The sequence below is a fragment of the Brassica napus genome, chromosome C4 (genome assembly GCF_020379485.1).
Source record: "Brassica napus cultivar Da-Ae chromosome C4, Da-Ae, whole genome shotgun sequence".
NCBI classification, from domain to species: Eukaryota; Viridiplantae; Streptophyta; class Magnoliopsida; order Brassicales; family Brassicaceae; genus Brassica; species Brassica napus.
Genome location: NC_063447.1, coordinates 3,485,695 through 3,513,224, shown reverse-complemented (window position 1 = coordinate 3,513,224; position 27,530 = coordinate 3,485,695). Strand labels below are relative to the sequence as shown.

Sequence of the window (27,530 nt, the reverse complement as noted above, 5' to 3'; positions counted from 1 at the left end):
AAAACAAATTGGTCCCAAAACTTGAAAAAATCCTACAAGTTCAGATATTAAGCTTCTGATGAAGCACGTAAAAATACGTTTTATATAATACTACGAAATAGAAAAACAAAACCACAGACATCACAAAGTCTACCCCTTCCGAAGTCTTTTTTCACTAGAATTTTTAAAAGAAAATTAACAAATAGAATGCTATATTAAAATGCAGAGGTGGCAAGTTGGCAACAAATATGTATCGACAATCAGTAAAAAACAAACTGTTGGAATTATTGTGGTCAACCACAACCAGTTTTGTGAAAGACAGATACACTTTGATACTTCCACATTGCTTAATTATAACATCACATGGCCACATTTCGGTCAAGTCGTACTTGAGGCCACCGTCTTAACGGGGTTACTTCCTTTGGCTGACTTAACTTTTGTTGACATAATCGCCAAGCAATTAACAGCCACCAATTATAAGTTTATTCAGGTTTCCAAATATCCTTTGATCACTTGTATCACTTAGATTTTTAACCCCATAAGTAGATTAATCTTAAATTCTACATATTATGAAAGAATCAGTAAAGTGGTAAATAATCATTTAGTAGAAGTTACTCCCAAAATCGAATAATTATATAGAAAATTATAAGTTCAAAACGATTTGATTTCGTTTGACTGTTTTATTAAATATATAATGCTGGCTTGTGAGGATATTGAAACAGCCTGCATAGCCATTATTATGGGCACAAAATATGAGATTATTATCACTTATACATTAGTGTAATAAAATTACAAAATTAAATCCTGGAGAAAAAAAGGATTCTAGAAAACCATTATTTTATACATTATTGTAAAAAACAAGAAAACAAACTAGCTCGCTCATTTTGATTGTAACAGTAAGTCGGGGTTGACCCCACGGCGGCGTAATTCAGACAGCAGCCTCCAACAACTAACTTAGCCTTCCTCATGTCTCATACTCTCATCTCTTGGTCTCTATTTGTTTTATATTTATATAGTTTATTCTATGTTTTCTTGCGAAAGTATATAACAAAATCTTAATTATTTTGTTATTCTAATTAAATATTGAATATATGATATAGAAGGTGGCATTACTTTATCATAAACTAAGCTGCTCCATCTTGGAGTTTGCATCTAGTAAGATGCTCCTATGGATAGGTATCGACTTAATGAATATTCTTTGCAATAAAAAAAAAGGAAGAAGTATAAACTAATTGTGTCCGTTAACTGACAAGTTCTAGAGATTAACCAGATGATGAGGTTAGATTGTCATGAATTTCTATAAATAAAATACTTCATTAACCAGGAAAAATAGCAAATAGTTTGTTATTAGAAGCTTCAATGGAAGATAATATAGTTGTCATCATGAAGTTGAAAGTGATTGGATCAAATAACCAATGCCATTTCTTAATGGACGCAAGCACACACATATGTGAGTATGCATAGATAAACAATTGATTAATTACAATGCAAATATAAATTAAGAAAATATATAATAAGGTTAACCAACTTATATAAGAAATATAAGTTTATCTATAATTTACAATTTGGTTGGATAGGCTCGGTTGAATAGATTTTTACATTGGTAGTTATTTATACTACACTACTACAAGAAAAATGCGTTTTTATAGCGGACGAATAACGCTATGTAACGATATGATAGCGGTTTTTGAAGCGCTGTATCATCGCCCGTCATAATAGGTAAATGACATTACATAGCGGTTTTTAGCGTTGCTATTTTTTCTTCCGCTACAATAGCGCTTTTCAATATGCAATTATTTTTTTTAATAGCATGTCTTTAATGCTATTATTTATTTTATTACCAGCGTTTTTGATTTGTTATTGTTAAAACTACTATAGCAATTTGTTTCTGCTATATATCGTAAATTATATTTTGTTAATTATTTATTTTAGAATTATTTTTCAGTTAATAATTTAAAAATAAAAGCATAATTAAAATTTAAAATTAATTCAGATATTTAAAATTTCTTTATTAATATTGATCTGTAACAAAATTGGATTACAAAAATATAAAAAAAAATCTAATTAAATAATAAACCAAAAACTTTAACCTAATTACTAACTAAACCAAGCTTTAACCTAATTAGTACTAACTAAGCGCCACCCCAACACCACCACCTTCGTCGTTTCTTCATCTTCCAACCCTCACCCATCGCACCACCATCTTCGTTGTCGTGTTCTTCCATGATCTTCATCGTCTTATCAAGCCATGAACTTTGTTAACCTTCTTCATCTTCCAGTCCTCACCCGCCGCACCACCATCTCTGCTCGCGACCATCTCTGTCTACCCCAACGCCGCCCCTGCTCTGTCTTCCCCGACGCCGCTGCTCGGTCTTCTCCGACGCCGTTGCTCTGTCTTCTCCCACCTTGCTCTGATTCTCCAAGCTTACGCTATTGCTCTAGTCTTTCTCTGAAACCTTCTTACAAACCAAAAACATTAATCAAGTAAACAACAAAGAGGGTAAAAGAGAAGAATGAATACCAGAACAGAGAGGAGGCGTCACTTCGTCACATGACAGAGAGGAGGCATCACGGTTCAGAGAGAGAGAGAATAGAGTAGATGGGATGCTCCTCCTCTGTTGTTGTCCCACGACCTCCATTATCTGTAAGGAGAAGGATACTGAGCGACAGAGAGGATGGTGACAATGAGTCTGTGACTTAGAGAAACTGAAGATGCAGAGAGAAAGAAGATGAGTTTTGTGAGTCTAGACAGTTACAAAATTTTTGGATCTGAAAACAAAAGCGACAGAGAGAGAGAGAGGAGAAGAAGTAGGAGTAATCTGGACCCTTCAAAAAGTTTAATCAATGGTTGTGATTACATAAAGCATGAACTCCGTCCTTGTATGTGATTGGCCAGTTTGTGTTGACCAATCAAATTTTTGTATTTGATTCCTATTTTTCTTAATAACATTGTTTTCTATTTTATTTTGTGTGTTTAGTATAAAAATATTTATGATATATTTTTGAAAATAAAAATTATTTTAAGAAAAGGTTTAAAGTTTATGATTTTGTGATTTATATTTGGATATATGAAATATAGTTTAAAGTTTATGAACTAGAGGATTTAAGTTTGAAATTTAAAATTAAGGTTTAGAATTTGGATATATGAAATATAGTTTAAAGTTTATGAACTAGAGGATTTAAGTTTGGCATTTGAATTTTGTGGTTATATGATTAAAAACTGATTTGATAAAAAAAATTATATGATTTGATAATTTCAAAAATATTCAATTTTTTAGTTTTATATCTAAGATCTGAAGTTTAAGTTTTCATGTATTATAAAGTTTATAGTATTATAGTTTAAAGTTTGTGTTTAAAGTTTAGGGTTTAGAGATTGAAAAGTCAAACAATGATTGTTGCCACTAGATCAAATTCAATCAATGGTCCTAAAAAAATAAAATTGTTCTTCTCATTTCACTTCAAAAATTGCATAAATTTAAAGAATTAAACATGATAATTAAAATTTAAAATATAATAGAATTTGAGGATCAAAAGTTTGGGGTATTGAGATTTGAGATTAATTTTTAAACTGTAATCTTAAATTAGTTTAAAGATTTTAAATAAAAGAATTATACTAAATGAAATTAGTTTAAGGGTTTAAAGGTTTGAGTATAGGGTTTGAGCCCAAGGTTTGAGAGTTAAAAGTTTGGGGTATTGAGATTGAGATTAAATTTATGAAACAGAAATAGTTTTTGACTATATACTTAATATCTGAGTTTAAAGTATATGTTTGAAGTTTAGGGTTTAAAAATTCGTTTACGGTTTAGGGATTTAAAAAGACAAATATAGCATTTTTAATTATGTGCTATTAAATATATGTCTATTAAACATATGCTATTATAGACGTTTTACCTTAAGTGTTATGTAAAATATAGTAAGAGGAAAGGTGAAACAAGTACGAGAGGGAAAATCAATTATTTTTCCGCTTTAGATATGCATAGCGTTTCAAAACTAAAAGTGCTATGTATACTATGTCCGAAAAATGTTTTGGAGAAATTAAAATCGGACCAACCTAACATAGCGTTTGTATTTTCGCAAACGCTATCTAAAAGTAAGAGATATGTCAACAATAGCACAATCGAAAAAAACGCTATCCCGATCTGCTATTAAAACCCATTTTTTTTGTAGTGCTAGAGTGTGTGGATTCATGTAATTACTTTTCATTTAACCGTGCTTAATTAGCTATCTGAACCGTTGTTAAATTAAACATATAAACAAATTATATTTATAAAAAGACTAAACCATAACATTCAACCTGAACTCAAACGAATTCCAAAACAATCATAAGAAAACCGAAGAGTCTTTTAGTACCTTTAATTATCATAGAGTTCCTTTATGTAATTTTGCAGTTGAACTGGTTTGGTCATTTCCATAGAAAACGAATCCAAAATGGAAGCAAACTTGAATCCAAAAAGTTACCACTTGGACCATTTCCACGAATGGTAAGAAATGTCAACGAGATAAGTTAATTAGCGTAGCAAAAACCCCCCCAAACCCTTGATTATTTTACCGAAAAGAGAAATAGACATGAACGGTAATCAAAATACTTGTTACAAATTCATTCAAAACAAAATTTATGGGCCAAATATATTTGAACTTGATGGGAGAAACATATATTTGATTTAGATACAAATAATATCCAACCTAATAAGTATATGATCTTTATCCAACTCTCTTAAGAGTTGGACTGATATGGCCTGTTTATTTTGGCACGTCTAAATAAGAGAAAGTATAGCAATGTTGGATATTGTAAATGATGGTAACAAACTAACAATCTTGGGCTTCGCATCAGCACTTACGATGTTTTTCATTTTTTCGTCAACAGTCTTTTTAATTTAGCGTTGTTTGTGTTAATTTTTTTTTGTTCACCAATAATTGTGAATCTTAGCCGAAGATTAATTATTTCGTCGATCATGTTTGTGCCATTAATTATTACACTTTTAAATTATATAAATTAAATTGTTATTGGATATATATTTGTAGGTACTCTGTAGCATCTTAATGAACAAACTATATGTCTATATTCATCCAACATCACTAAGATTACCTTAACATTTATCAAAATTTAAATCATTTCAGATGGGTTTGATATGATATTTTGTATTCAATTCGCCATGCTACTTTCAAATATTGAAAAAATGGTATTAATTTATGTGAGAGCTACAACCAAAATCTTGCCCACTTTAAACATAAATAAGGAATCCCAATCAAATGTTAAGAAAATAAATACAGTGGTATGCCCTAATCTATGGGCGTTCACAGTAGTATAATAAAAAGTACATACGTGTAGTGTTTTATATAAACCAACTAGTTGTATACATGTATAAAATGGATGTTTTGTCATGGTCTTTGTCCCTCTTTTCTGTTGACATCCTTTGTCTTGGATCATATGTGGTGGTCGAGAACATGAACAATAATATGACTATTTATCCAAATAATTTAAGTTTCGGACTATCTGTAAACCATAATATAGTACAAATTTATAGTACAATTAGAAAGTGTTTTCCCCATTAATACAAAATGGAATCTTAACGACCCACTTGACGATAATTAACAAAATGCATCTTTGTTTAAAATTTAAACCCCCAAAACTATTGGCTTCGATTATCTGCCAATGGATTCACCCAAACTTATATAATCCACCATCAATTCTATATTATTTTCTTCATTTAAAACTTATTTTAAGAGCATATCATTTGAAACTTGTCGATGTTCTTATCTAAACAAATGGTTCTAGCGTATTAATAATAACCCTATAAATAGTGTTCTGGATTCTTCATGTTTAATGTTGTATATACACTAATATATAATTTTTCTAACAAATCCAAGCTATATATGTGTGTGTATATATATATATATATATATCCTGTGTTACTTTCTGTTAATAACCTACTTACCTACAACTCGTGTAAATCAGCATGTATTATTTAATGCAAGTAAAGTATTTTGGCCAAAAGGTATTATATTTGTCATTTAACGTTTTCATGACCTTCGTAGATTGTGACTGTGGAATGAATCGCGCACAGATAATAATGTTGAAATTTTGAATATACGTGAAAAATTAATTTTTATAATTTATCGACTTATCAATATATGACTGACCCTGATGATATTGATGTTAGTGTGATAGTACGGTGTTGTCTAGGCCTGGGCATACAATCCGGAATCCGAAATCGGAACCGAACCCGAAACGAAAAACCTGACCCGTTATTCGACCCGAAATGTAAAAATACCCGAACAGGTTTTGTAGGGTGGTATAAAAAATATCCGAACCCGAACGAGTAATCCAAAAAATTCGAAATTAATAGTCAATATAAATATTTTGAAATATATATAAGTATTTCAATTATTAAATTCAATATTTGTGGTAATATGATATATAATAATAAATTTTAATAAATGGTTTAAGTACCAATTAGTAATAAATAAGTATTTTATAATTTGCTCATTGAAATAAAAAGTCTATTTTCTATAAAGCAATACATATTGTTTACAAATGATGTTTGTTTTCATGCTTGATTTAACATTTTATTGTTATTTTATCAATTTTATGTGTGATGGATTAATTTTTATTTAATTTAGATGTTTTTCTTTATGTTTTGGTTCAAAAATTTTATTTTTTACTTCGGTTATATCCAAATCGAACCAATATAATCCGAATCCGTACGATATATGATTACTTTATGGGTTTTAGGACGCAATACAATTTTGAACCGAATCTGAAGTGTTATTATCCGAACCTGACCTGTACTAATAAAATTTTAGTATGGGACCTAGGAGCGTAAACCTGAAAACCCAAAAAATCCGATCCGAACGCCAACGGTTAAACGCCCAGGCCAAGTGTTGCCAATATTATAAGCACCTTGGGGCAGGCCAAGTGTTGCCAATATTATACGCACCTTGGGGGGGGGGGGGGGGGAGAAGGGGGGGGGGGGGGGGGGGGGGAACTGTAGTCTATAACTTGAATCTTCTTCGTTACCATTTAGTCATTTACCAAATATAAAACCTAAATCTTCCGGAAGTTATATTTTGATACAATATATTTGATATCAAAATATATCACCGAAATCATGGTTTGCTTGAGGTGACAACATGAAATTAAAGATTTAGTCTTTATTATTTTTGGCGATATTCATACAACCATTGAAAATTGATATTTCTAATATTTATTTTTATGGTTAAATCAACACATTGAATTATTAGATTGAAATAGGACCAATGTAATACAGCAAAAAGAATCAATGCTTATAATGCGACAAAGATTTTAAGACCGTAAAAAATTAATAGAGTTCATAACTTCAACAAAGACCTCTCAAAGAGAATCATTTTCTCAAGCTATTTCATGTGTTATGTGGTTTTATTTTTCATTTTATATGTGTTATTTGTTGTGCTTTCATTATTATGCATGTATTTGTGTAAATTTTTATAATCTAGTTAATAAAATTATGTCGTTAAAAAACCCTAAATCTCTAAGTTACAGCTCCAACCAACATCTTCATAACTTCCATAAATGACTAGTTATAAGAAATATTACAATTAAATGGAATCTAAAGAACGTCAAAACCACCATCTGTCGACCACGTGAGGCGCACGTGCATTGACGGACCGTGAATAAGAGACTCTCTCTTGGTCAAGCGGACAAGCACACCCACTCAGCACACACAACTCACAAGCCTTCTCTCTAACTTGGCCGCCTTTATTTTTAATTCATTACTTAACGATCCCTAACTATATTTAGTAACCCACTTGCATTATAATATTAATAATTAGCTACTCCAAATCTCTCTCTCTTAAAAGACATTTTTCTCTAAGTATCAGATTAACTTTTGTAGGGTTTTTCTTTCCCGGCAAAAACAATTTATGTACCCTCCTCCTTCCTCCTCCAAGTCCACTGTTCCAGACGGCGGAGACGCCAACGACAATGGACATGACTCAGCTGCTGGAGCTACCCGTGATTTCTCCTCCCTCGGCTCTCAAACCCACTATAATCCTCCGCGGCCGCCGCCTCATCAGCGGCAGCAGCACAATCCTAACGTCGTTGGTCTCGGTGATTACTTCCCCGATGATCCATCTAACACTGGATTCGATCCCGGGGCATCTTCTTCCTCTCCATTGTTCCGACACAGAAGCTCTCCGGCTGGATTCTATGACCAACATCTTCCCACTGCCAACGGTAACCTTTTGTGTTTCTTACATTTATAACTCACATACACATAATAACATTATAATAATTTATCATTAGTACTCTTTCGTTAAATTAAATGGTTTAAGTTTTAATTGTTTCATATATGTGTGTATGTTTTTTTTTCAAGAAAATATGTGTGTATATAAATATATATATTTTTAAAAATGTATACAAAATTAGTGTTTTTTTTTGGAAAAAGTTAGTTTTCTTTTACTTGTACCAATTAGAACTAATATAACAACTTTTAACTAAATTGAACTATACAAAAGTAAACTGACAATTACTTAGATCTAGTATTGCAACAAGATTTTCAAAATATGCGAATAATCTTTAAACATTCGGTTTGAATGGAGTATGATATTTATGTCGCCTGAAGGAGTAGATATTTTATTGACAAACGAGTAGGTATATTAATTAATCTTGCACATAATTTTCACTTCCTTTAATCCAAACCTTTGAATTTATTTCGACGACTTTAATTTGTCAACTAGTTTTCCTCCACATATAAAAGGATACGACTTTTGTTTTCTAATTAATTATCAGATATAATATCGACCACTTAAATGAAAATCGAAATTACATTAGCTATCAAAATATCTACCTATACACTATTTGTTTAGTTGATATGGTTATGGTTATCTAATATCTATCAATAGATTTTGTTCACACATTTCTCTTTCAATTTCTCTATGGAGAAACCATGGTCCATATTATTTGTATATAAATATGCCTTGGCTAAAGCTTATAATACATTAGTTTGAAGTGCTAAATTTATAAAAAAAATTTAAGAACATCAAAATCTTGCAAGTATAATGGATTGGGGACAAATTTTTATTTTCATGCTTTAAACGTCCAACTACATAGGACCGAGCATGAATATATTTACAAAATACATATATACAACTGACATACACTATACATGCACGAATAATTAAACACGTATTTCCAGGAAGTGCAAGTTGTATATTTCGAAAATGCAATTTAATGCAAATAGCATGTATTATAAAACATGCACTTGCCAAAAGTATATGTTAAAAAACGAATCATTGCAAAAAATAAATAAAAGTATAGTCCACTTGGCAATATTATACCCATCCCACTTGCTCTTTTTCTTCTGACAAAGCAGCCATGAGGCCAACCATGCTGACATGGCTTCATCATAGTCACTGTTTCTGTTTTTGGATACGCCTACTTGTCATTATAAATAATTGATTTATTACTGTTTTGTTAGTTGCAGTTTGCAAATAATAATTTATACTACTTTTGTGCAAGTTGATCTTCTGTTCATTGCATCCGTCCGGTTTATTTTTCCACTGTAATCCATGTGCCAGTCCCAAGAAAATTTACCCCCTTGCATTATTATATAGGCATATACGATACATAATGCTCCATCCATTCCTTAAAATTTATATATTCTAGATTTTTCACACGTTTTGATAAAACATATTAAATTTGTATAGTTTTTTATATTTATTTTTTTTCATAATTTTAAGCCAATAAAAATTTAACTAGTGCAATTAAGTTTTTTGAAGTTTACAATTAATTAATAAAATATGTATTAAAAATATAAAAGATGGATATTTTTGAAACAAAATTTTTCTTTAGAATATGTAATTTTAAATAACAGAGGGAGAGGGATTAGTTTGTTTATAATAATATCTGGAATTCAAATAGTGAATTAATTTCTAAGATTCTTTTCATGATTAATCGTTATTCTCTATAAAATATTGGATAAATAAAGAAAATCAAAGTAGAGACAAAGGAAGGGTTCCTCGAGTCTCGAACAAGACCCATTCTCTTCTATTTTGTGCATATATATGCATTTTAAAATCGTACTGGCTATTAAATACTGAGATCATTACAAGTTATAACCCTACGTTACATTACATCTCTTTGTTTCTCTTTGGATCTAAATTTGTTGATGGATGAGCGAACAGGTTTTTCTCTAGGGAGGCCAAACGGAGGATACGGAGGAGGAGAGCGAGGGCCGCCGGGGCTGAAGCCGGAGCTGAGATTCTCCGGCGGGAGTAGTAGTAGTAGTCATCAAGAACGTAACTCTCTACAGCGAATCTCGGAGGTCGAAGCAGCTGCGGCGGCTATAAAAGGTGTCCCATCCACGAGTATGACTTTTGGAAATGATCACAACAATTGGGACAACTCGTCTTCTCATATCAGTTTCACCATTGATGAACCCGGGAAACGGTCCAAGACCACCGATTTTTTCACCTTAGAAACACAGGTATCACTATTATTTTGTGGTTATTTATGTTGTATGAATGTTGAGTACATTAACTTTCTATGCAATAAAGTTCCATAGTTCTTTGAATCTCTAACATAAAGGGGAGAAAATGCATACACCAAAAGTTGAGTGGTTTTGTTATTTGGTGTATTATAGTAAGTCGAAGTTGATAAAAGTTATTATACTGCGTTAAGTGCTTAGTGTAATACATGTAATATGAAATTTATAAATTAGATTAAAATTCATAAGGCCAATTAGCAACAGGATTTCAGTTTGAAAGCAATCCCAGTAGAAAGAAGGTATGTCACAAATTCATGTATGTTGAACGGTTTCTATGTTATACATATAAATGGTTTAGAGAAGATTAAGATTGGTTGTATATTTCTTCACAAGCTATTTCTTTGCTAACAAAATGTTTATTGTGCTAAGTCTATAAAGTTAATTTTGTTTGGATATTATGTAATATTTTTTTATTTTCTTGACATTTTATGGTTATGATTCTTTAGTTTAGTATGCCGCAAACGTCTCTGGAAATGGCGAGAATGGAGAGTATGATGAACATACCAGAGGATTCGGTGCCTTGTAGGACTAGGGCCAAGCGTGGCTGCGCTACTCACCCGCGCAGCATCGCTGAAAGGGTTAGTTGTATTCTATTGTTTTGATATTATTATTACTACAGAAAGAGTAAACATATAATCATACAAGAGAACTGTGTGTGATACCCAAAAACACAATAGTATGATCAAGTTTTATGTATAGGAGAGAAGAACGAGAATAAGCGGAAAGCTGAAGAAGCTACAAGAACTGGTGCCCAATATGGACAAAGTGAGGGATATGGATTAAAAGATTTATTAGAAGATTATATAACTAAAAATATTGATATTCTTTTTGTTTATGCAGCAAACGAGCTATGCGGACATGTTGGATTTGGCTGTTGAGCATATCAAAGGTCTTCAACACCAAGTAGAGGTGCGTCCTTGTGTACATATATATAGTATAGTTTAAGTAACGTATAGACTCCTCTGAATTAAGAATCATGCATAATCGCTCTACGTACACAAACAAATAAATGGTTTATGTATATTATATACCGTACGTTCTATCAACGCATTAGTATGTGCATGTTTGAGGACAACCTTAGATTCTGAGGTCCCATGTACACATTCACATGTTATGGTCTTATTGACGTAGTCTATGAAGAGACACTCAGTTGAACTTATGTCCATATCATACAATTGGAAAACGAGATATCAAAACATAGATATAACTTGTACAGTATCACAGACATGTAAATATTTGCTGAGTTAATGTTTATTTCTCTTTGATTATATGTTATGTGTAGTCGCTGGAGAAGGGGATGGAGAGATGCACTTGTGGGGCATGCAAGAAGCGATGATGAAATGATATGATGTGTTTCCAAACATGAAGTATAGAAGAGAAGAAAAGGAGACTAAGGAATCAATTCAACAGCAACAAAAAGATTTTAATTATATACTTGTGATTTTGGAGGTCCAAAGAAAGTGATGGTGGTCTATTAATGAAGTCTGGTTTTGACACATTCTCGAAGTCGTCACCATAGTGACAACTTAAATTAGTTCGATCAATCAAATTTAACCAATAAAACAAAATTCGTTAATTTAGCTTAGAACATAAACTATTATTTGAGGTTTTCATGTGCGTGATATAGTATTCAATCCTTCGTTTTCACCTGTAGTTTCGTTTTTCTTTGCTAACTCAAACATACTAGATAGCTCATTGTATATTAATTAAGGAATCCTATAGTCATTAGGATTACATATAGTTTCGATATAATTAGGATTATATTGGGAAAATGGCATTAATCGAACCTTGGTCCAGCAGATATAATAAAAATGTCGTTACTACTGTGCTATAACGCTTCAATTTCGATATAATTAGGATTATATTGGGAAAATGGCATTAATCGAACCTTGGTCCAGCAGATATAATAAAAATGTCGTTACTACTGTGCTATAACGCTTCAATTGTTTGCTTAATAGATTAAAAATATATGTAGTTTTTTATCCGTATATCCTAAGGAAAAAAATATTTTTGTTTACAAATTTTATTTGTTACAAATTATAATTGCATTAATAAATTTATGAAGCATATAATGTTATAAACCGCCTCTTGATGAGTTGTATATATAGAGTTGTAGTCTCTTCAATTGAGTAACAAGTTTACAGTTTATAATATTATCTCTACTTTACATATATAGATTCATAACCGGTTATAACTTAGCTGTTAATCTCTCTCAATAATCTAATCTTAGCCTAACACATCATTGCAACTAGAGCTGCCCTTGCCCTATCGACCCTTAAAACTGGAAGGAAGGGTTGAAGAAACCTTCTATGCATAGATAGAATCTCACAAGTAAAATCCTTAAGGCTCATAAATAAGTAGCCTTGATCACTCTCAAATATATCACTCATGTAAGTATTATTATCCAAACACAAGCATCTATAGGCCCAAAACCATTGCAGTTAACTTCTACTTATTACAAGCTTCACATTAGCCTCGGAGGACATGACTATGATGAAAATCTACTTCATGCGCAAAGTGAGACTTAAACATTTATTAGTGCGCCTCATAACCAGCCTACAATAAAGGCAAATCAAATCTCTCTGTCTCTCTCTCTCTCTCTCTTCTTTCTCTCTCTAAGCGTTATTACAGAGCAGAGAGAGAGTAAAAGAGGAAACGAGTGGAAGACATGTCTGACGACGAGAGATGCGAAGAGTACCTCTTCAAGATCGTCATCATCGGAGATTCCGCCGTCGGCAAATCCAACCTCCTCACCCGCTACGCCCGCAACGAGTTCAACCCCAACTCCAAAGCCACCATCGGCGTCGAGTTCCAGACTCAGAGCATGCTCATCGACAACAAAGAAGTCAAAGCTCAGATTTGGGATACCGCCGGCCAGGAACGCTTCCGCGCCGTCACCTCCGCCTACTACCGCGGCGCCGTCGGAGCCCTCGTTGTCTACGACATCACCCGCACCTCGACGTTCGAGAACGTCGGTCGCTGGCTCGACGAGCTCAACAGTACGTGTTCCCTCCTCCTCTGTTTTTCGATTCAAAGTTTCAATCTTTCGAGTGAGATCTGCAAAGTTTCGATCTTTGAGTGAGATCTGCAAAATTTCGATTGAAAGTTTCAATCTTTGAGTGAGATCTGCAAATCGAGTGTTGCTTTTGATTGAAAGATTCAATTTTTAGAAGAGTCATAGCTATGATGATGATGGTGATGATGATGATGATGATGATGATGATGATGATGATGATGATGACTTTGATTAAAGTTGAAGTCAAAAGTGTCTTGCTTTGTTTTTTTTTTTTTTGTGGCAGCTCACTCTGATACAACAGTAGCGAAGATGCTAATTGGGAACAAGTGTGATCTCGAGAGCATAAGAGCGGTGAGCGTCGAGGAAGGCAAGAGCCTTGCGGAGTCTCAAGGTTTGTTTTTCATGGAGACATCAGCTTTGGATTCGACCAATGTAAGCACGGCTTTCGAGATGGTTATCCGCGACATCTATAGCAACATCAGCCGGAAGCAGCTCAACTCTGATTCTTACAAGGAGGAAGTAACCGGGAACCGGGTTAGTTTGGTCAAGAACGAGAGTGAAGGGACAAAGACATTTTCTTGCTGTTCGAGGTAATATCTCTCTTGTCCTGAGGGGTTGGTTGGGTTTGGTGCTGTGTTGCCTGGGTATAACTTATAGTTACAGTGAAGACAGAGAGACATTCTTTTTGGTTCTCAATTGAAAGCTAAAGCTAAAGAGAGAAAGGTGTGTGTGTTTTGAGTTTCTTTGTTACAAATACAGAAGAAATGTAAGCAAAATTGGACAAAGAAGTTTTATCAATGTATAAGTTTATACTCTCATTTCTACTTCATGTTCTTTGTAAACTTTGTGAGTGTTAAAAAATCATTTTTGATATTTTCCAATTGCTGTTTCTGTTTTATAATTTAAGTTGTTTCAAAGTATACTAACTTGTTTTTACATTTCTATATAACTTTTATATGCTATAGTACATTATAGATTTAATTATATTCTGCAATTTTTTCATAATTTGTCAAGTTATATTAAAAATACTTTTTGCAACAAAAGGAAAAAAATTCGTAGTATTTGCGCTTCAAAAATGTATCTAAATAACTGAAATATCTAAACAAAACGATATGAAGATGTATATTTCATATGTCATTTGGAGAAATGTTCGTGTATTCATTGCTTCCACTCTTTATCCATCCAACCGTAGTTAAATCAACATATTAAAGTTGAATAGAAAAATAATAGACTGTATTTGATGTTAATCATAAGAGTTGAAAGTTTGAAATAGTAGAAAATAATTTTCGATGAAGCAATGTAGTCGGTGTATTCATTGCGTCCACTCGTATCACCATACGTTCAGAAGGCATTAACCGAAGTTGACAACCAAAATTAGTAATAAAAGATGTTAGAAGTAATGACAATCATGTTAATGTCACTTCAACGTGTTAATACGCGTTTGGTATTTAACAATTGTTTCGTCTCATGTCTATTTCACACTAGAGAAAGTGTGGGATGCTTTCTTCATATGCCTATATTATCATAGCATAAGCGGTTAATTTAAACTAGATTGTGGAAAAACACAATAGTGATCACTACGGTTGGAACTAAAACAAAGTCAGCCTTGGATTAATGGGTTCCCACCCATATATTTAGCAAAAGAAATTGAGTTTAAACTTTATTATTGTTCCATTCAAATCACACATAAGATTAAAATAACAAGTATGAAAATAACAATTAAAACATTGATTATTATGACTCTATCATTGTGACCTCCAATACTTGGCCATTTCGAAGCCATTCTTACCATAGTGATAATCTTCAATGGTCATATCAATCTCAGCTTGAGTATTCATCACGAAAGGACCGTACTGAACCACCGGTTCACCTAATGGTTCTCCAGCAATCAACACAAACCGCAGTTTCTTCGAAGATGACTTGTTCCACACGCTAACACCGTCATTTCCTTGTCCAAACACCACGACGTTGTGTGCTGAAACAGGAGACGCGTTTGATGAGCCGAAAACAGCTCCGCTTTCACCGCTTTCAAGAACGTAAGCAAACGCGTTCCAAGATTCCGGAACGTTTTGGTGGAACTGAGCTCCTGGATCGAGAGTGAAATCGAGGAACATTGTTGGTGTTCTTGTGTAAACAGGGGACTGAATCCCCATTGATTCTCCTGCTATGACTTTGACTTGGACACCGTCTTGTTCTGCTTTTGGTATGTCTGAACTCGACAGTTCTTGGTAGTTTGGTTCTATCCTGTCGGAATCAAAACTAGAGAGTTAATTATCCGGTTTAGAAACTCCTAATAAAAAAATTCTAATTAGCTAGTGAGTTTTGTGTTACATTTTTTTGTTGGATGAAAGATTGATCCAAAGTTGTAGACCTTTGTTGATTTCTTCTTCAGGCATTTCAGAATGAATGATTCCTCTTCCTGCAGTCATCCACTGAAAAATATACATATGTAGAATTTTGTAAGGTCCTTTTTAATTGTTGTTGGATTATGAATGGCTAAACATTTTTTTTCTGTTTTTTAACCTGAACATCACCAGCATAGATTGTACCCTTATGGCCTTTGAAATCTTGATGAGTAATTCCTCCCTGGAAAAAAATAAAAAAAAATAAAAAAAAATTGAAGAAGAAGATAATTAGAGAACAATTATTTCATACTCCTATATGGAATAAAACCAATGTTTATTTAGAAAACCTATTAGCGAAAACTAATTAAAATATGTTTTTTTTTACCTCAAGTACGTATGTAACAGTTTCAAAACCTGTTCAACAACATTTTCACACAAAAATGTTAAGAGACGTATTACATAAAACAATTGTTAATATATCCATGTATATGTAAAGCATAAAAGCATAGATGGTTTTACTGACCTCTGTGAGGGTGATCTGGGAATCCAGCTGGAGGTGAAACTGCTCCAAAGAAAAATTATAAAACATAATTAAAAATTAATGATCAATAAATGACTGCTTTTGTTTAATGGATGAAATGAATAAACAAATAAGAAATGTACCGGAGAACTCATCTAGCATCAAGAACGGATCTAGTAACTTCTGCTCACTCCTGAATTTATGCAAAAAAAAAAGAAGATTTATAAGACTTAACTGGGAATCATTAACTTTCCTTAAATAAGAAGAAAAATGATTTGCTCAAAAAAAAAAAGAAGAAAAATGATTAAAGAACCTGGAAATGCCACGTCTAACAACCGCTCCATCGCCTTCTTTCTGAAGCTTAGCGAAGACTTTCTTGATTACAGATCTTGATACGAAGTTTTGTGTAGAAGAAGACGACATAGATTTAATGTTTCTGAATGAAAACAACCCTCCAACAAAATTTGCTCTGTTTAGTGCAGCTCTCATATACTACTTGTGTTCTCTCTCTTTTTTTTTCTTTCTTAGCTTGTGTTCTCGTTGATAGATTGATGAATTTGGGTTGTGTGTTTTGGTATTGCAATTGTGTATGGCTATTTATAGAGTGACGGCTTTGAAATGTTTGTGGGCCCTAATGGGCTTCAAAAAGCGTACAACGCCGCATTGTTTGGAACCATACCGTTGATTGCATTGTGTCATGCTCACGTCATTATGATCCATGCTCTGACGTCTTATGAGTCTTTGATAAGCTTTTGTATTGTCTATACCAGATCTTTTTTGAGTCAAATGTCTATACAAGTTTTTTTTTCTTAATTCATATCTTGTTCCCAATTCGGCTTTTGAATTCTATTTTTTAGACAAACGAAATTGATGTTGGATCTTATGTGTTTCAGTTTAAAATGTTTTTAAATTTGTTTTCGTACAAAAACGAAATTTTCGTGATGATTTTATTAATAAAAAACTAGATTTTGTTCAAAACTTTCGGTATATATGTATTGAGTTCCGTTTGCATTTCTGTACAAATTTTTATGTAGATTCAGAAGTACAGAAAGTAAAAAGTTCATTAGTTATAATAGGATGAAAAGTACTAGACTTTAGGCTACCGAATAAGACAACGTAGAGTAACTTTTAAAGTACATTAATTTACTTTAGCCAAAACTCATTTGACAATTTCAGATAATCCCAAAAACTAATACGTTTTTGAAAATATGGATTAACCTCGAAGACCAGTTCAAAAGTTAACGAAATGAAGATGAGCTCTAGACTTCTACTGCCAACGTGGAACTTAGAGACGTGACACGTGTCATTGTTGCATACATAGACACATACGCAACGTTGACGTCATCAAAATTTTGCTGTAAACCGTGTTATGTCCATCTGTATCAAAACTGGGTTCGCATTTAGAAAAATATTGTTTTGTTGCTAATTTATATTTAATATATGTCAGAAACATATACTATAAATCAATTCAAGTGACTCATGCTTACATCACATATATGCGAATAGGTTGTGTCACTATCGATGTAAATCAAATGGAAATGATTTGGTCATCATCAGAATGACTGTTTTTAAACATAACCAGGAACAAAAAGGAAGATAATCGAATTGCTTTATCGTTTTTACATTTGTGGTACGAAAAACCAACAAAAGTTTTACTGAAAGATCAATAGACACCTAATCTTAAGTGTTTTATCACCTTGTAAAATCTAGCACTTAAGTATGAGATTAGTGGTTATCATCTTTTCTTACCTTTCCTATACCGCAAAGTTACATACTTCTCTTTTCTTTTGGACTATATAGTATATATATACTATATATTATCTAGGCAGTTCATTTTTGTTTCATTACATACATTGTTTTTTTGGTAAAACATTACATCCATTGTTATTAAAACGATTTCAGCGTTCCACATTTATTTAGTATCCTGATTTTTTACTTACTAGGTAAATTTGAACAACATGATCATTTAAATGACCTAGAGGATCAACTGTATATTTTAGTCGTTCTATTATGCATTTTAGATGTACCAACTAATTTAGTAAATATTTAAACTATTTTCTTAACCATCGTTGATCGTATAGAAAAACTCATTGGAATCCTGAGGAAAAAAAAACTCATTCCCATTGAAAATATATTTTTTATAATTACATCATCAAACAACATTTTTATACTATTATTATTTTTACACTGCAGCTTTTTATTTATATTTTAACAGTAGATCATTAATATTCAAAATAATTGTTTATCTTTTTTGAAAAAATATGTTTTGATGGGTTTTTAATGTGACTATTGGCTATTTACTTATTGTGGCATTCGTGTGTGATCATCTTATATATTAAAACAAAAGTCACAATCTTGATTCATATGTGAATTTTTAGAAAATAGACCTAATAGATCTATTCCTAAAAAGTCATGTTACATTTACTCTCTAATCTTATCATTTAAATTTTGGGCCTATCAGAAAATTTTATTGGGCTATCAATAATTGGATTTAAACAATAGATGATCCACTGGATTTATAGATAGTATAAATTAAATATATATAATTTAATGTTGTAATACTATACCTCTATATGTTAATTATTTAAATATCTATCGATGTAAAATTTTAAAATTATAAAAAATTTTAAATAACAAAAATTATATTATCTAACAATGATTAATATTTACTACCTTAAACCAATGAAAACAAATTTTAAACTATATAGTTTATTTTAAAAATTAAACAAAAACTAAATGTTTAATTATTTACTCGATAACATAAATCTATGCAGCGGAAATTTAATTTTTTAAAAACTTTATAAATTTGTGAAATGTTACAATATTTTTGAATATAACAATATTTTAATAATCTTTATATATATAGTTACGATTTTAATAATGAAATAATAATCTGAAAATATATATAGAATAAGATACAAATACATGTGAAAATTTGAAACAATCTATTCAATGATAAAAATATACCGTAAACTTATTATGTTTTAAAAATTGATAGATACATATATTATAATATATACTAATTTAGAATTGAAAACAAAATGTTTATATAAAAATAAATGAAAACAAAAATCCGCGCGGTCGAGCGGTCGAGAACTAGTTAGTTAATTAATCAAGTAGAAATCCAAATGGAAAAATGGAGTATATATATCACTTGCAGTTCCTACATAAATATTCAAGCTAATCCAAACAAACGTGACATATAATATGCCTAAGCAATACGTGTGCTTACATAAAATGGGCAGTATTGTAAAGAAACGGACACTAATTATCGACTTCAGAACAGCCAGATATTGCACACTTGCTCGCTTCTGTTTGCTAGTTGGCTACCTAAAAATATGAAAGGGGCCTTCTTCTATATCTAATTTTTAATTGTATTTGTATAATATATAAATGTTCCTTTTAGGTTAAATGAGTGATTAATTAAAGAGGTTTAGAGGTTTTCTATACATGCTATCTTTTTCGAATCGTGACACAAGCCATTAAATTACGAGTCCCGATTATTTTGTGGTTGTTAAATCATTATCTACAGCTTTATAATGTTATTTTCTAATGAATGTTTTGTAACTGAAGCACGATAATAAGAAGTATGAGGTGTAATCATATGGGATTTGATAGCAAATTAGAATTTAATTAACAAAATGTGTAATTACATGTCCCAAAAGTGTCATCCTCTCGTCATCATACCTTAAAACATAAGATACGAAAGAACCAAAGCCACATCCAATTCACAACCACGGTTTGACTATAAATGTATTGTCTTTTCACTATGAAATCATAGAGTTGACAAACAATAATAATCATTAGGATTATAAACCCCATTAATTTTGTTTAGTTGACATATTCAATCTATTATATTTTATTGATAATCCTAACAAAAATTTGGACTAATCATGAAATTTGGGTGTCACAACCAACAAAGTTATCTCAGAACACTGTTCAAGCTTTTAAAGACCAAACCATGAGAAATCTACATTATCTTAAAAGTATGTCATAATGGGATCATTATGCATCATCGTTTTTGTTTAATGGAATGTTCTAAAAGTCAAACATCTAGAAGATCTATGGGTGGTGAATCCACTATTTTCTGCATTCATGGGATCTCTTCTTCCCCACCATCTATTGGAGAAGCCCACAATTCCAACACACAAACATTTGAGAGATGGTAGTAGATATAAAATACACACACTGTTAATCTAGATAGTGTTTTTCTATTGATCCTCTTTTTCAGTGAATCTTACTTTATGCCAAAAGAACACTAATTAACAGAACATTGTATCTCACAAGCTGTTGTTAAAAGAACACTAATTAACAAAAGATTCACTCACTCTCTGTATAGTAAAAAAACAAATCAAACATAGCAAAACTAGAGCTAAATATATCAAAGTTTGAGTAGAATTTGCTATAGCTCAATCCTGGTTTTGTCTCTGTTTCTTATTATTCTTAAGCTTTGGAGCTGCTGGCATTGGACCATACAGACAGATACGTAGGTTTCCTTCTAGCACCCTCTGGTGGAAGCATGTCTTATACAAATCCCAAAACTCGTCTCTGCAAAATTCGAAGACATTTTTTTCAGAACTCTAACTCAAAAGTATTAAAGTGAATGTTAAATAATACTGATGAAAGAAAGAGTGGAGAAACAAACCTGACTTGGGGCAATGTGAATAAGGAAAATCCCTTCACATCAGTGTGCATGTCAAGCACAATCATATCTAAACGTGAAAGCCCTAATGCCTCTATGTCGATCAGCTTTTTGATTCTACTCGGTGTGCCGCTACCAATATTGACCCGTTTTTTCAACAGAGTTACCTGCACCGACAATGAATTTATGTTAATATAACAATGACAATGAGAAAATTACAACAGGAAATGAGAACACAAGCAACTATATTGAATAAGATAACATTTCTAAAGAGACTTTCAATAGCCATTGCTTCCAAACACAACCAACAAGAAGAATATGACTTCAAGGCAGCCAATGATGTTAAAGAAAGTAAAAATAGGATCAGACTGACGTGCAAAATAAAAGATTGTTTCAGCGGCAAAGGTGCCATCAACATCTTTCGTTCTTTTTATCATCATATCCCAGAGGTAGAAAAGAAACATTCATAAAAAAAAGAAATGCCAAGAATTAAAATGAAAGGCTATTATGTGAGATTTTTACAATGGATGCAGTGAAATAAAAAAAGAAATAAGAGCTGGGGTCAGACTGACGTGCAAATATTTGGTTCAGCATTGCATATGCCTATGAAATATCGATATCTTATCATCATATCCCAGTCTCTCAACATGAAATAAATATAGAAAAGAGGAATGAACAACATGAATATATTCATTAAGGTTTATGCTACAACAAAAATGATGGGTAAATAATGGGATCAGACTGACGTGCAAATATGTTTGGTTCAGCATTGCATGTGCCTATGACATATCGATATCTTTATCATCATTTCCCAGTCTTTTAACATTAAAGAAATATAAAAAAAGAGGAATGAATAACATGAATATATGCATATGATGCTACAATAACAATGATGGGATCAGACTGACGTGCAAATATGTTTGTTCAGCATTGCATGTGCCTATGACATATTGATATATCTTATCATCACTTCCCAGAGTATCATCAACATGAAGTAATAAAGAAGGGGATGAAACTGCATTAACTCGTTATGTTATCTATAATGGGATCAGACTGACGTGCAAATACATTTTTATCTGCAGAGCATTAGCCTTAGAGATTTTGTATTTTTGTCATCATATCCCAAAATTTCACAAAAAAAAAAAAAACAAGAAATATTCATCCACAATAGAAAATAAGAACAATAACAGTGCTCACATCAGTTATAGCAAAAACTATCAAAAACACACATGATTCAGTTCTGTCTGAGATCTATTAACCTATGTTCTCTATATGAACTGCATTAAATTCACTTCTCTAACGACAAATTATTGTAAGAACAGAACAGTACCTGTTCCTCAACCTTCAAATGCTTTGAGAAGAGCTTCAAAGCTGGACATTGCTTAGTCAGTGAATTTAAACCCCTACACATATGAGACAAAAAACTACTCTTAAGCACCATTGTATTCAATTAAACAATAGCAAATTCACAACGATACCTTAGAAGTTCCAAAGATCTCAGAGCAGAGGAGCTAACAACGAGAACAGCTGGGTTTCCAGGATCGACTTCCCCTTCAACAGCCTCTCCTTCACAAAGAGTCTCTCTCCACGAAGACCCACAACACATCTTTATATGCTCTCCCAAGTTGCTAACATTCTGATCCAGCTTCTCAGATAACTCAACTACACACTTGTCTGCAAACAACAAGAACTTTACTTAACCAGTGTGTATAGACATAATAAAAACAATAAAAGGACAAACCTTTAATGGGATCGAGCTCTAAAGCAGAGACACGGACACCAATGGCGGATTCGAGCTGCTTTAAGAAGAAGGTTAGCTGCTCAGAGCCAGATGCGGGTTGTTGTTCCTCGCCGTCGCTCTGGTCGTTTCTTTCGACGGTGTTGTCATCAAAGGCGGGAGCTTTAGACTTCTTAGTCTTCTTCTTCTTCTTCAAATCTTTCTTCGGTCCCAGTGATGGATTCCGAGCTTTTTTAGGGTTTTTAGCGGCGGAGGGTTTTACCTCTGTGGTTGACATGTTTGTTTGAGTATTCAGACAGTGTCGAAGAGTAGCGGCGTTATAAAGAGTTCAGCTTTAGGTTTAGCTCTCTGTCTTGTTTTTGAAACCGGTCGCTTAACCGTGGTTTGTTTGAATACCTATTTGTTAAACCGGTCAAGATACGATAACCGGTAACAAACCAAATTATTCAAATTACTAGAATAACCGGTTCCCATTAGATATCTATGCTGATAAAATGGACTTACATGCTTCTTCCTAAAAATGACATATGACATTGTTACCAAAAAACATAAAAAGTAAATATACATATAAAAAAAATGATAAGTAAATATACAATATAAGAATAGAAAAATTATATTAAATATTTATCTGAAAAATGTATAATAAAATAAATAATAAGTAAATATACAATATGAGAAATAAAAATATTACATTAAATATTTATCAAAATATTACAATTTTGATATAAAATCAGAGCAATTAGAATAAGTAATTATACAACATAATAAAAATAAATAATAAGTAAATATATAAGATAAGAAATGGGAAAACTACAGTAAACATCTATATGAAAAAATGTATAGGTTTACATTTTTCTTATTTCTAAATATTTTTATATGTAAATATACAATATAAGAAAACCAAGCACATACAATATAATAAATATAAATATTACATAAAACATATAGCATAATATTATTATTTGATATAAAAGCAGGAAAATATAATAAGTAAATATAAAAAAAACAATAATTAAGTATACAATTAAGAAAGGAAAAAAGCAAATTAAACATCTTTGTGAAAAATATATAGTAAAATAAATAATAAGTAAATATACAATATAAGAACAAATAAATAATAAGTAAATATACTATATAAGAAATAAAAATATTCTATTAAACATATATCGTAATATTATCATTTGGTATAAAGCAAAAAATTTAGAATAAGTAAATATACAAATAAGAAAAACTAAACAATATGAAAAAAAAGAAAAATTAAATTAAACATATATCTGAAAAATGTATAGTAAAATAAATAATAAGTAAATATACAATATAATAAATATAAATGTTACATTAAACATCTATCTTAATATTAAATAAATATACAATATAAGAAAATCAAATAATAATTATATATACATTATAAGAAATAGAAGACGACATTAAATAAATATATGAAAATGTATCTTTTATATACTAAAACTAGGACATGTGGATAATCTTTTTTGAAAAAATCAATAAAAACTAATTAATCAGTAACATAATAATTAAAATCTAAATCCATTACAAAATCAAACTGTATAAAAATAACGTCTCTGTAAAGAACTCCACGTTCCCTATTCTCAACTCATTCAAACCATTTAATTTTCTCAGAAAAACTCAAATAACTATATTTCTTCTTTTTTTCTATCTTCTCCAAAATTTCTTTGTTTGCATCCTTTTTCGTCTTTCTTTTATTCTCAATCGTTTTTTTTTTGGTTGAGTGTAGCATGAAGACTCGAAATAACTTTATGATTTCTTTTTAGTCAAAGATATCTTTCTCTACTTCTCAGAGTAATACTATTATTATTTTGTTTGACTCTGTCTGAAATGTTTTTATAGATTATTTATAAGAAGAGGAATGAGCAACAAGACTGCACAAACTACAAAAAAAAGATCTGAAAATCAAGACTATGGAATACTAAAGGTAAATATTTTAGCACTTTTCTTTTTGTTAACATGGAAAGTTTTTATCTTATTGTTATTTTAATGTTATTAAGCTTTTTTGGGTGAACTTTTTAGTTTATCATGGAATATATGAAATTTTTAGCTAAGCTTGCCATTGAAAAACGTGAAGATAGCATATTGTGGTGCTGTGTTTGACGAGATTAAGGTAATATGGTAAATAGAGGTAGTTTAGCTTATTATTGTTGTTAGTTGTTATAATTTTCTAGGTTTATTATTCACAATTTCTAGAATTATTTTCCTGTACCTAGTACGGGCTGAGACACTAGTTAGATTTATAATTAGTCTTAAAATTTTCAAGTCTAGTGTTATTGGTTTATAAATTTTTACATTCTCATTAAAATCTAGTGTTATTAATGATTCTATATAAAATCATTTGTTATTCAAAAAATTTATTTTAATGATTCTATAAATCTATTAAAGTAAGTGCTATTGAAAATTGAATTCTTAACATTTTAACTCACAAAACAAGATATTGAGAATACTATATGTTTTACTTAAATTCTTAGAATCATTACATTACTTTATTATCATAAATTTTCATAATATACAAAGTTCTCTACACCTCTTTCCAAATTTAACAAATCTTTCAACTTTTAAAGTCAACAAACTCTATAGAAATCTAAGTCCCATTAACACCCTTAAGCAATAATTAAGATGGTTCACATTTCACAAGCAACTCCGATTATGAGTGGTTTAACAATGAGTCTAAGAATTTCAGATTATTAATATTCAGATGGAAAATATTACCAATTCTTTTAAATAAATTTTAGCCTTAGGGTTTATACTTTAAGGTTTTAAGATATAGAAAATTATTTATATGATAGTTTGAAAGCATAATTGACCATGCTCTAACCGATAGCTAAACAACCCATGAGTTCAAAACAAAAACCACACAACAAACAATACAATCAAGACAGGGTTTAAAAGGTATCCAAAATACTTTAAACAAAGGAAATGTGGAAACTGGCATTAATAAAAATGTAGAATATGGTTAGAAATTATTAAACAACACTAAAGATTATAGGTTTCAGTATATAAAGTATTTACCAAAAACTCAATAATTTCTCAAAACACATAGATTTTGAGAAAATTTCAAAAAAATACGACAATATTGTTTTAATGCATAATTGTATCCTGCACTAACATATGATGATGTTCATAGAGGTTTACAGCCTTTGTTGTCTCCGTTTTTCAAGAAAATAGTGATTTTAAAGAGGTTATTCCATCGATTTACGGAGTATTATGAAGTTTTAATAAATTAATTGATAAAATATTATAATGATTTCCATATACCATGAAAAAGAGCTTAAAATACGTTAATACAAATGTAGAATGTGGTTAGAAATTTTAAAACAACATTAAAGATCTTAGGCATCAGTATATAAAGTATTTACCAAAAACTCAATATTTTCGTAGGGGTTAAACACATAGATTTTGAGAAATTTTTAAAAATACTACTATATTGTTTTAATGCACAGTTGCATACGGCACTAACATATGATGATGTTCAAAGAGGGTTTAAACCTTTGTTGTCTCCGTTTTCAAGAAAATAGTGATTTTATAGTGGTTATTTCATCGATTTAGGGAGTATTATGAGGTTTTACTAAATTAATTGATAAAAAAATTATAACGATTTCCATATACCATGAAAAAGAGCTTAAAATACGTTAATACAAATGTAGAATGTGGTTAGAAATTTTAAAACAAAACTAAAGATTATAGGCTTTAGTATATAAAGTATTTACCAAAAACTCAATATTTTCGTAGGGGTTAACACATAGATTTTGAGAAAATTTCAAAAAATACGACAAGATTGGTCTAATGCATAATTGCATCCTGTACTAATATATGATGGTCAAAGTGGTTTGGAACATTTTTGTCTTCATTTCTCTAGAGAATAGCGATTTTATAATGGTTAGTACACTAATTTGGAAAGTATATGAAGTTTTACTAAATTAAATTATATAAACAATTGAACGATGTTCATTTGCCAAGAAAAAGATTTTAGCATACATTAATAACAAAGTAGAATATGGTTAGAAATTTGAAAACAACACTAAAGATTATAGGCTTCAGTATATAAAGTATTTACCAAAAACTCAATATTTTCATAGGGACACGTAGATTTTGAAAAAATTTCAAAAAATACGATAAGATTTTTTTAATGCATAACTGCATCATGTACTAATATATGATGATGGTCAAAGTGGTTTGGAACATTTTTGTCTCCATTTCTCTAGAGAATAGCGATTTTATAATGGTTAGTCCACTAATTTGGGAGTATATGAAGTTTTACTAAATTAATTGATAAAACAAATTGAACGATGCTCATGTACGATGAAATAAAATTTAGGATACATTAATACAAATGTAGAATGTGGTTAGAAATTTTAAAACAACACTAAAGATTATAGGCTTCAGTATATAATGTATTTACCAAAAACTAAATATTTTCGTAGGGGTTAACATAAAGATTTTGAGAAAATTTCAAAAAATACGACAATATTGTTTTAATGCATAGTTACATCCTGTACTAATATATGATGATGGTCAATGAGGTTTGAAACATTTTTTGTGTCCATTTCTCTAGAATATATTGATTTTATAATGGTTAGTCCACTAATTTAGGGATTATATGAAGTTTTATTAAATTAATTTATAAAAACAATAGAAAGATGCTCATTTACCATGAAAGAGAGTTTAGCATACATTAATAAAAATGTAGAATATGTTTAGAAATTTTAAAACAACACTAAAGATTATAGGCTTCAGTAT

At 31.0% G+C, this 27,530-nt stretch overlaps 4 protein-coding genes, 4 non-coding genes and 1 pseudogene across 8 annotated transcripts; 2 read left to right on the top strand and 7 right to left on the bottom strand.

Moving 5' to 3' along the window:
• The first annotated feature begins 7,695 nt into the window (after positions 1–7,695).
• On the top strand, positions 7,696–12,070 carry LOC106392365 (transcription factor bHLH129). Its single transcript, XM_013833186.3, has 6 exons — positions 7,696–8,191; positions 10,141–10,442; positions 10,949–11,080; positions 11,202–11,267; positions 11,343–11,411; positions 11,785–12,070. Exons 1-6 carry the CDS (start codon positions 7,879–7,881, stop codon positions 11,836–11,838), a joined length of 936 nt encoding a protein of 311 aa, XP_013688640.2. The 5' UTR covers positions 7,696–7,878; the 3' UTR covers positions 11,839–12,070.
• A 917-nt stretch (positions 12,071–12,987) lies between these two features.
• LOC106396670 (ras-related protein RABA5c) lies at positions 12,988–14,399 on the top strand. Its single transcript, XM_013837132.3, has 2 exons — positions 12,988–13,501; positions 13,802–14,399. The coding sequence occupies exons 1-2, from the start codon at positions 13,171–13,173 to the stop codon at positions 14,110–14,112; spliced, it is 642 nt and encodes a 213-aa protein (XP_013692586.1). The 5' UTR covers positions 12,988–13,170; the 3' UTR covers positions 14,113–14,399.
• Positions 14,400–15,165: 766 nt separating this feature from the next.
• LOC106390237 (pirin-like protein 2) lies at positions 15,166–16,962 on the bottom strand. Its single transcript, XM_013830656.3, has 7 exons — positions 16,697–16,962; positions 16,527–16,576; positions 16,387–16,425; positions 16,249–16,277; positions 16,042–16,104; positions 15,850–15,950; positions 15,166–15,762 (listed from the first exon to the last, which is right to left on the bottom strand). The coding sequence occupies exons 1-7, from the start codon at positions 16,870–16,872 to the stop codon at positions 15,264–15,266; spliced, it is 957 nt and encodes a 318-aa protein (XP_013686110.2). The 5' UTR covers positions 16,873–16,962; the 3' UTR covers positions 15,166–15,263.
• Positions 16,963–20,624: 3,662 nt separating this feature from the next.
• On the bottom strand, positions 20,625–23,083 carry LOC106391540 (protein CMSS1). The gene is made up of 5 exons (XM_013832214.3): positions 22,767–23,083; positions 22,504–22,699; positions 22,356–22,428; positions 21,029–21,192; positions 20,625–20,931 (listed from the first exon to the last, which is right to left on the bottom strand). Exons 1-5 carry the CDS (start codon positions 23,038–23,040, stop codon positions 20,793–20,795), a joined length of 846 nt encoding a protein of 281 aa, XP_013687668.2. The 5' UTR covers positions 23,041–23,083; the 3' UTR covers positions 20,625–20,792.
• LOC125586775 lies at positions 21,382–21,473 on the bottom strand (annotated as a pseudogene).
• Positions 21,581–21,664, bottom strand: LOC125586774. Its single transcript, XR_007323306.1, has one exon. It is a non-coding gene; the product is annotated as a small nucleolar RNA Z122 (small nucleolar RNA).
• LOC125586772 lies at positions 21,755–21,841 on the bottom strand. Its single transcript, XR_007323304.1, has one exon. It is a non-coding gene; the product is annotated as a small nucleolar RNA Z122 (small nucleolar RNA).
• On the bottom strand, positions 21,917–22,003 carry LOC125586773. Its single transcript, XR_007323305.1, has one exon. It is a non-coding gene; the product is annotated as a small nucleolar RNA Z122 (small nucleolar RNA).
• On the bottom strand, positions 22,067–22,152 carry LOC125586770. The gene has a single exon (XR_007323302.1). It is a non-coding gene; the product is annotated as a small nucleolar RNA Z122 (small nucleolar RNA).
• Positions 23,084–27,530: the final 4,447 nt, after the last annotated feature.

What these genes read in the sequence shown, in the direction of transcription:
- LOC106392365 (XM_013833186.3), top strand. Translation starts at nt 7,879, where the DNA reads ATGTACCCTCCTCCTTCCTCCTCCAAGTCCACTGTTCCAGACGGCGGA. An exon ending in ACATCTTCCCACTGCCAACG is followed by an intron (nt 8,192 to 10,140) that starts GTAACCTTTTGT and finishes ATGAGCGAACAG; the next exon opens with GTTTTTCTCTAGGGAGGCCA. An exon ending in TTTTCACCTTAGAAACACAG is followed by an intron (nt 10,443 to 10,948) that starts GTATCACTATTA and finishes ATGATTCTTTAG; the next exon opens with TTTAGTATGCCGCAAACGTC.
- LOC106396670 (XM_013837132.3), top strand. Translation starts at nt 13,171, where the DNA reads ATGTCTGACGACGAGAGATGCGAAGAGTACCTCTTCAAGATCGTCATC. An exon ending in CTGGCTCGACGAGCTCAACA is followed by an intron (nt 13,502 to 13,801) that starts GTACGTGTTCCC and finishes TTTTTGTGGCAG; the next exon opens with CTCACTCTGATACAACAGTA.
- LOC106390237 (XM_013830656.3), bottom strand. Translation starts at nt 16,872, where the DNA reads ATGAGAGCTGCACTAAACAGAGCAAATTTTGTTGGAGGGTTGTTTTCA. An exon ending in GTTAGACGTGGCATTTCCAG is followed by an intron (nt 16,577 to 16,696) that starts GTTCTTTAATCA and finishes GCATAAATTCAG; the next exon opens with GAGTGAGCAGAAGTTACTAG. An exon ending in CCCAGATCACCCTCACAGAG is followed by an intron (nt 16,278 to 16,386) that starts GTCAGTAAAACC and finishes GTTGTTGAACAG; the next exon opens with GTTTTGAAACTGTTACATAC.
- LOC106391540 (XM_013832214.3), bottom strand. Translation starts at nt 23,040, where the DNA reads ATGTCAACCACAGAGGTAAAACCCTCCGCCGCTAAAAACCCTAAAAAA. An exon ending in AGATCTTTGGAACTTCTAAG is followed by an intron (nt 22,429 to 22,503) that starts GTATCGTTGTGA and finishes TCATATGTGTAG; the next exon opens with GGGTTTAAATTCACTGACTA. An exon ending in TTCACATTGCCCCAAGTCAG is followed by an intron (nt 20,932 to 21,028) that starts GTTTGTTTCTCC and finishes CGAATTTTGCAG; the next exon opens with AGACGAGTTTTGGGATTTGT.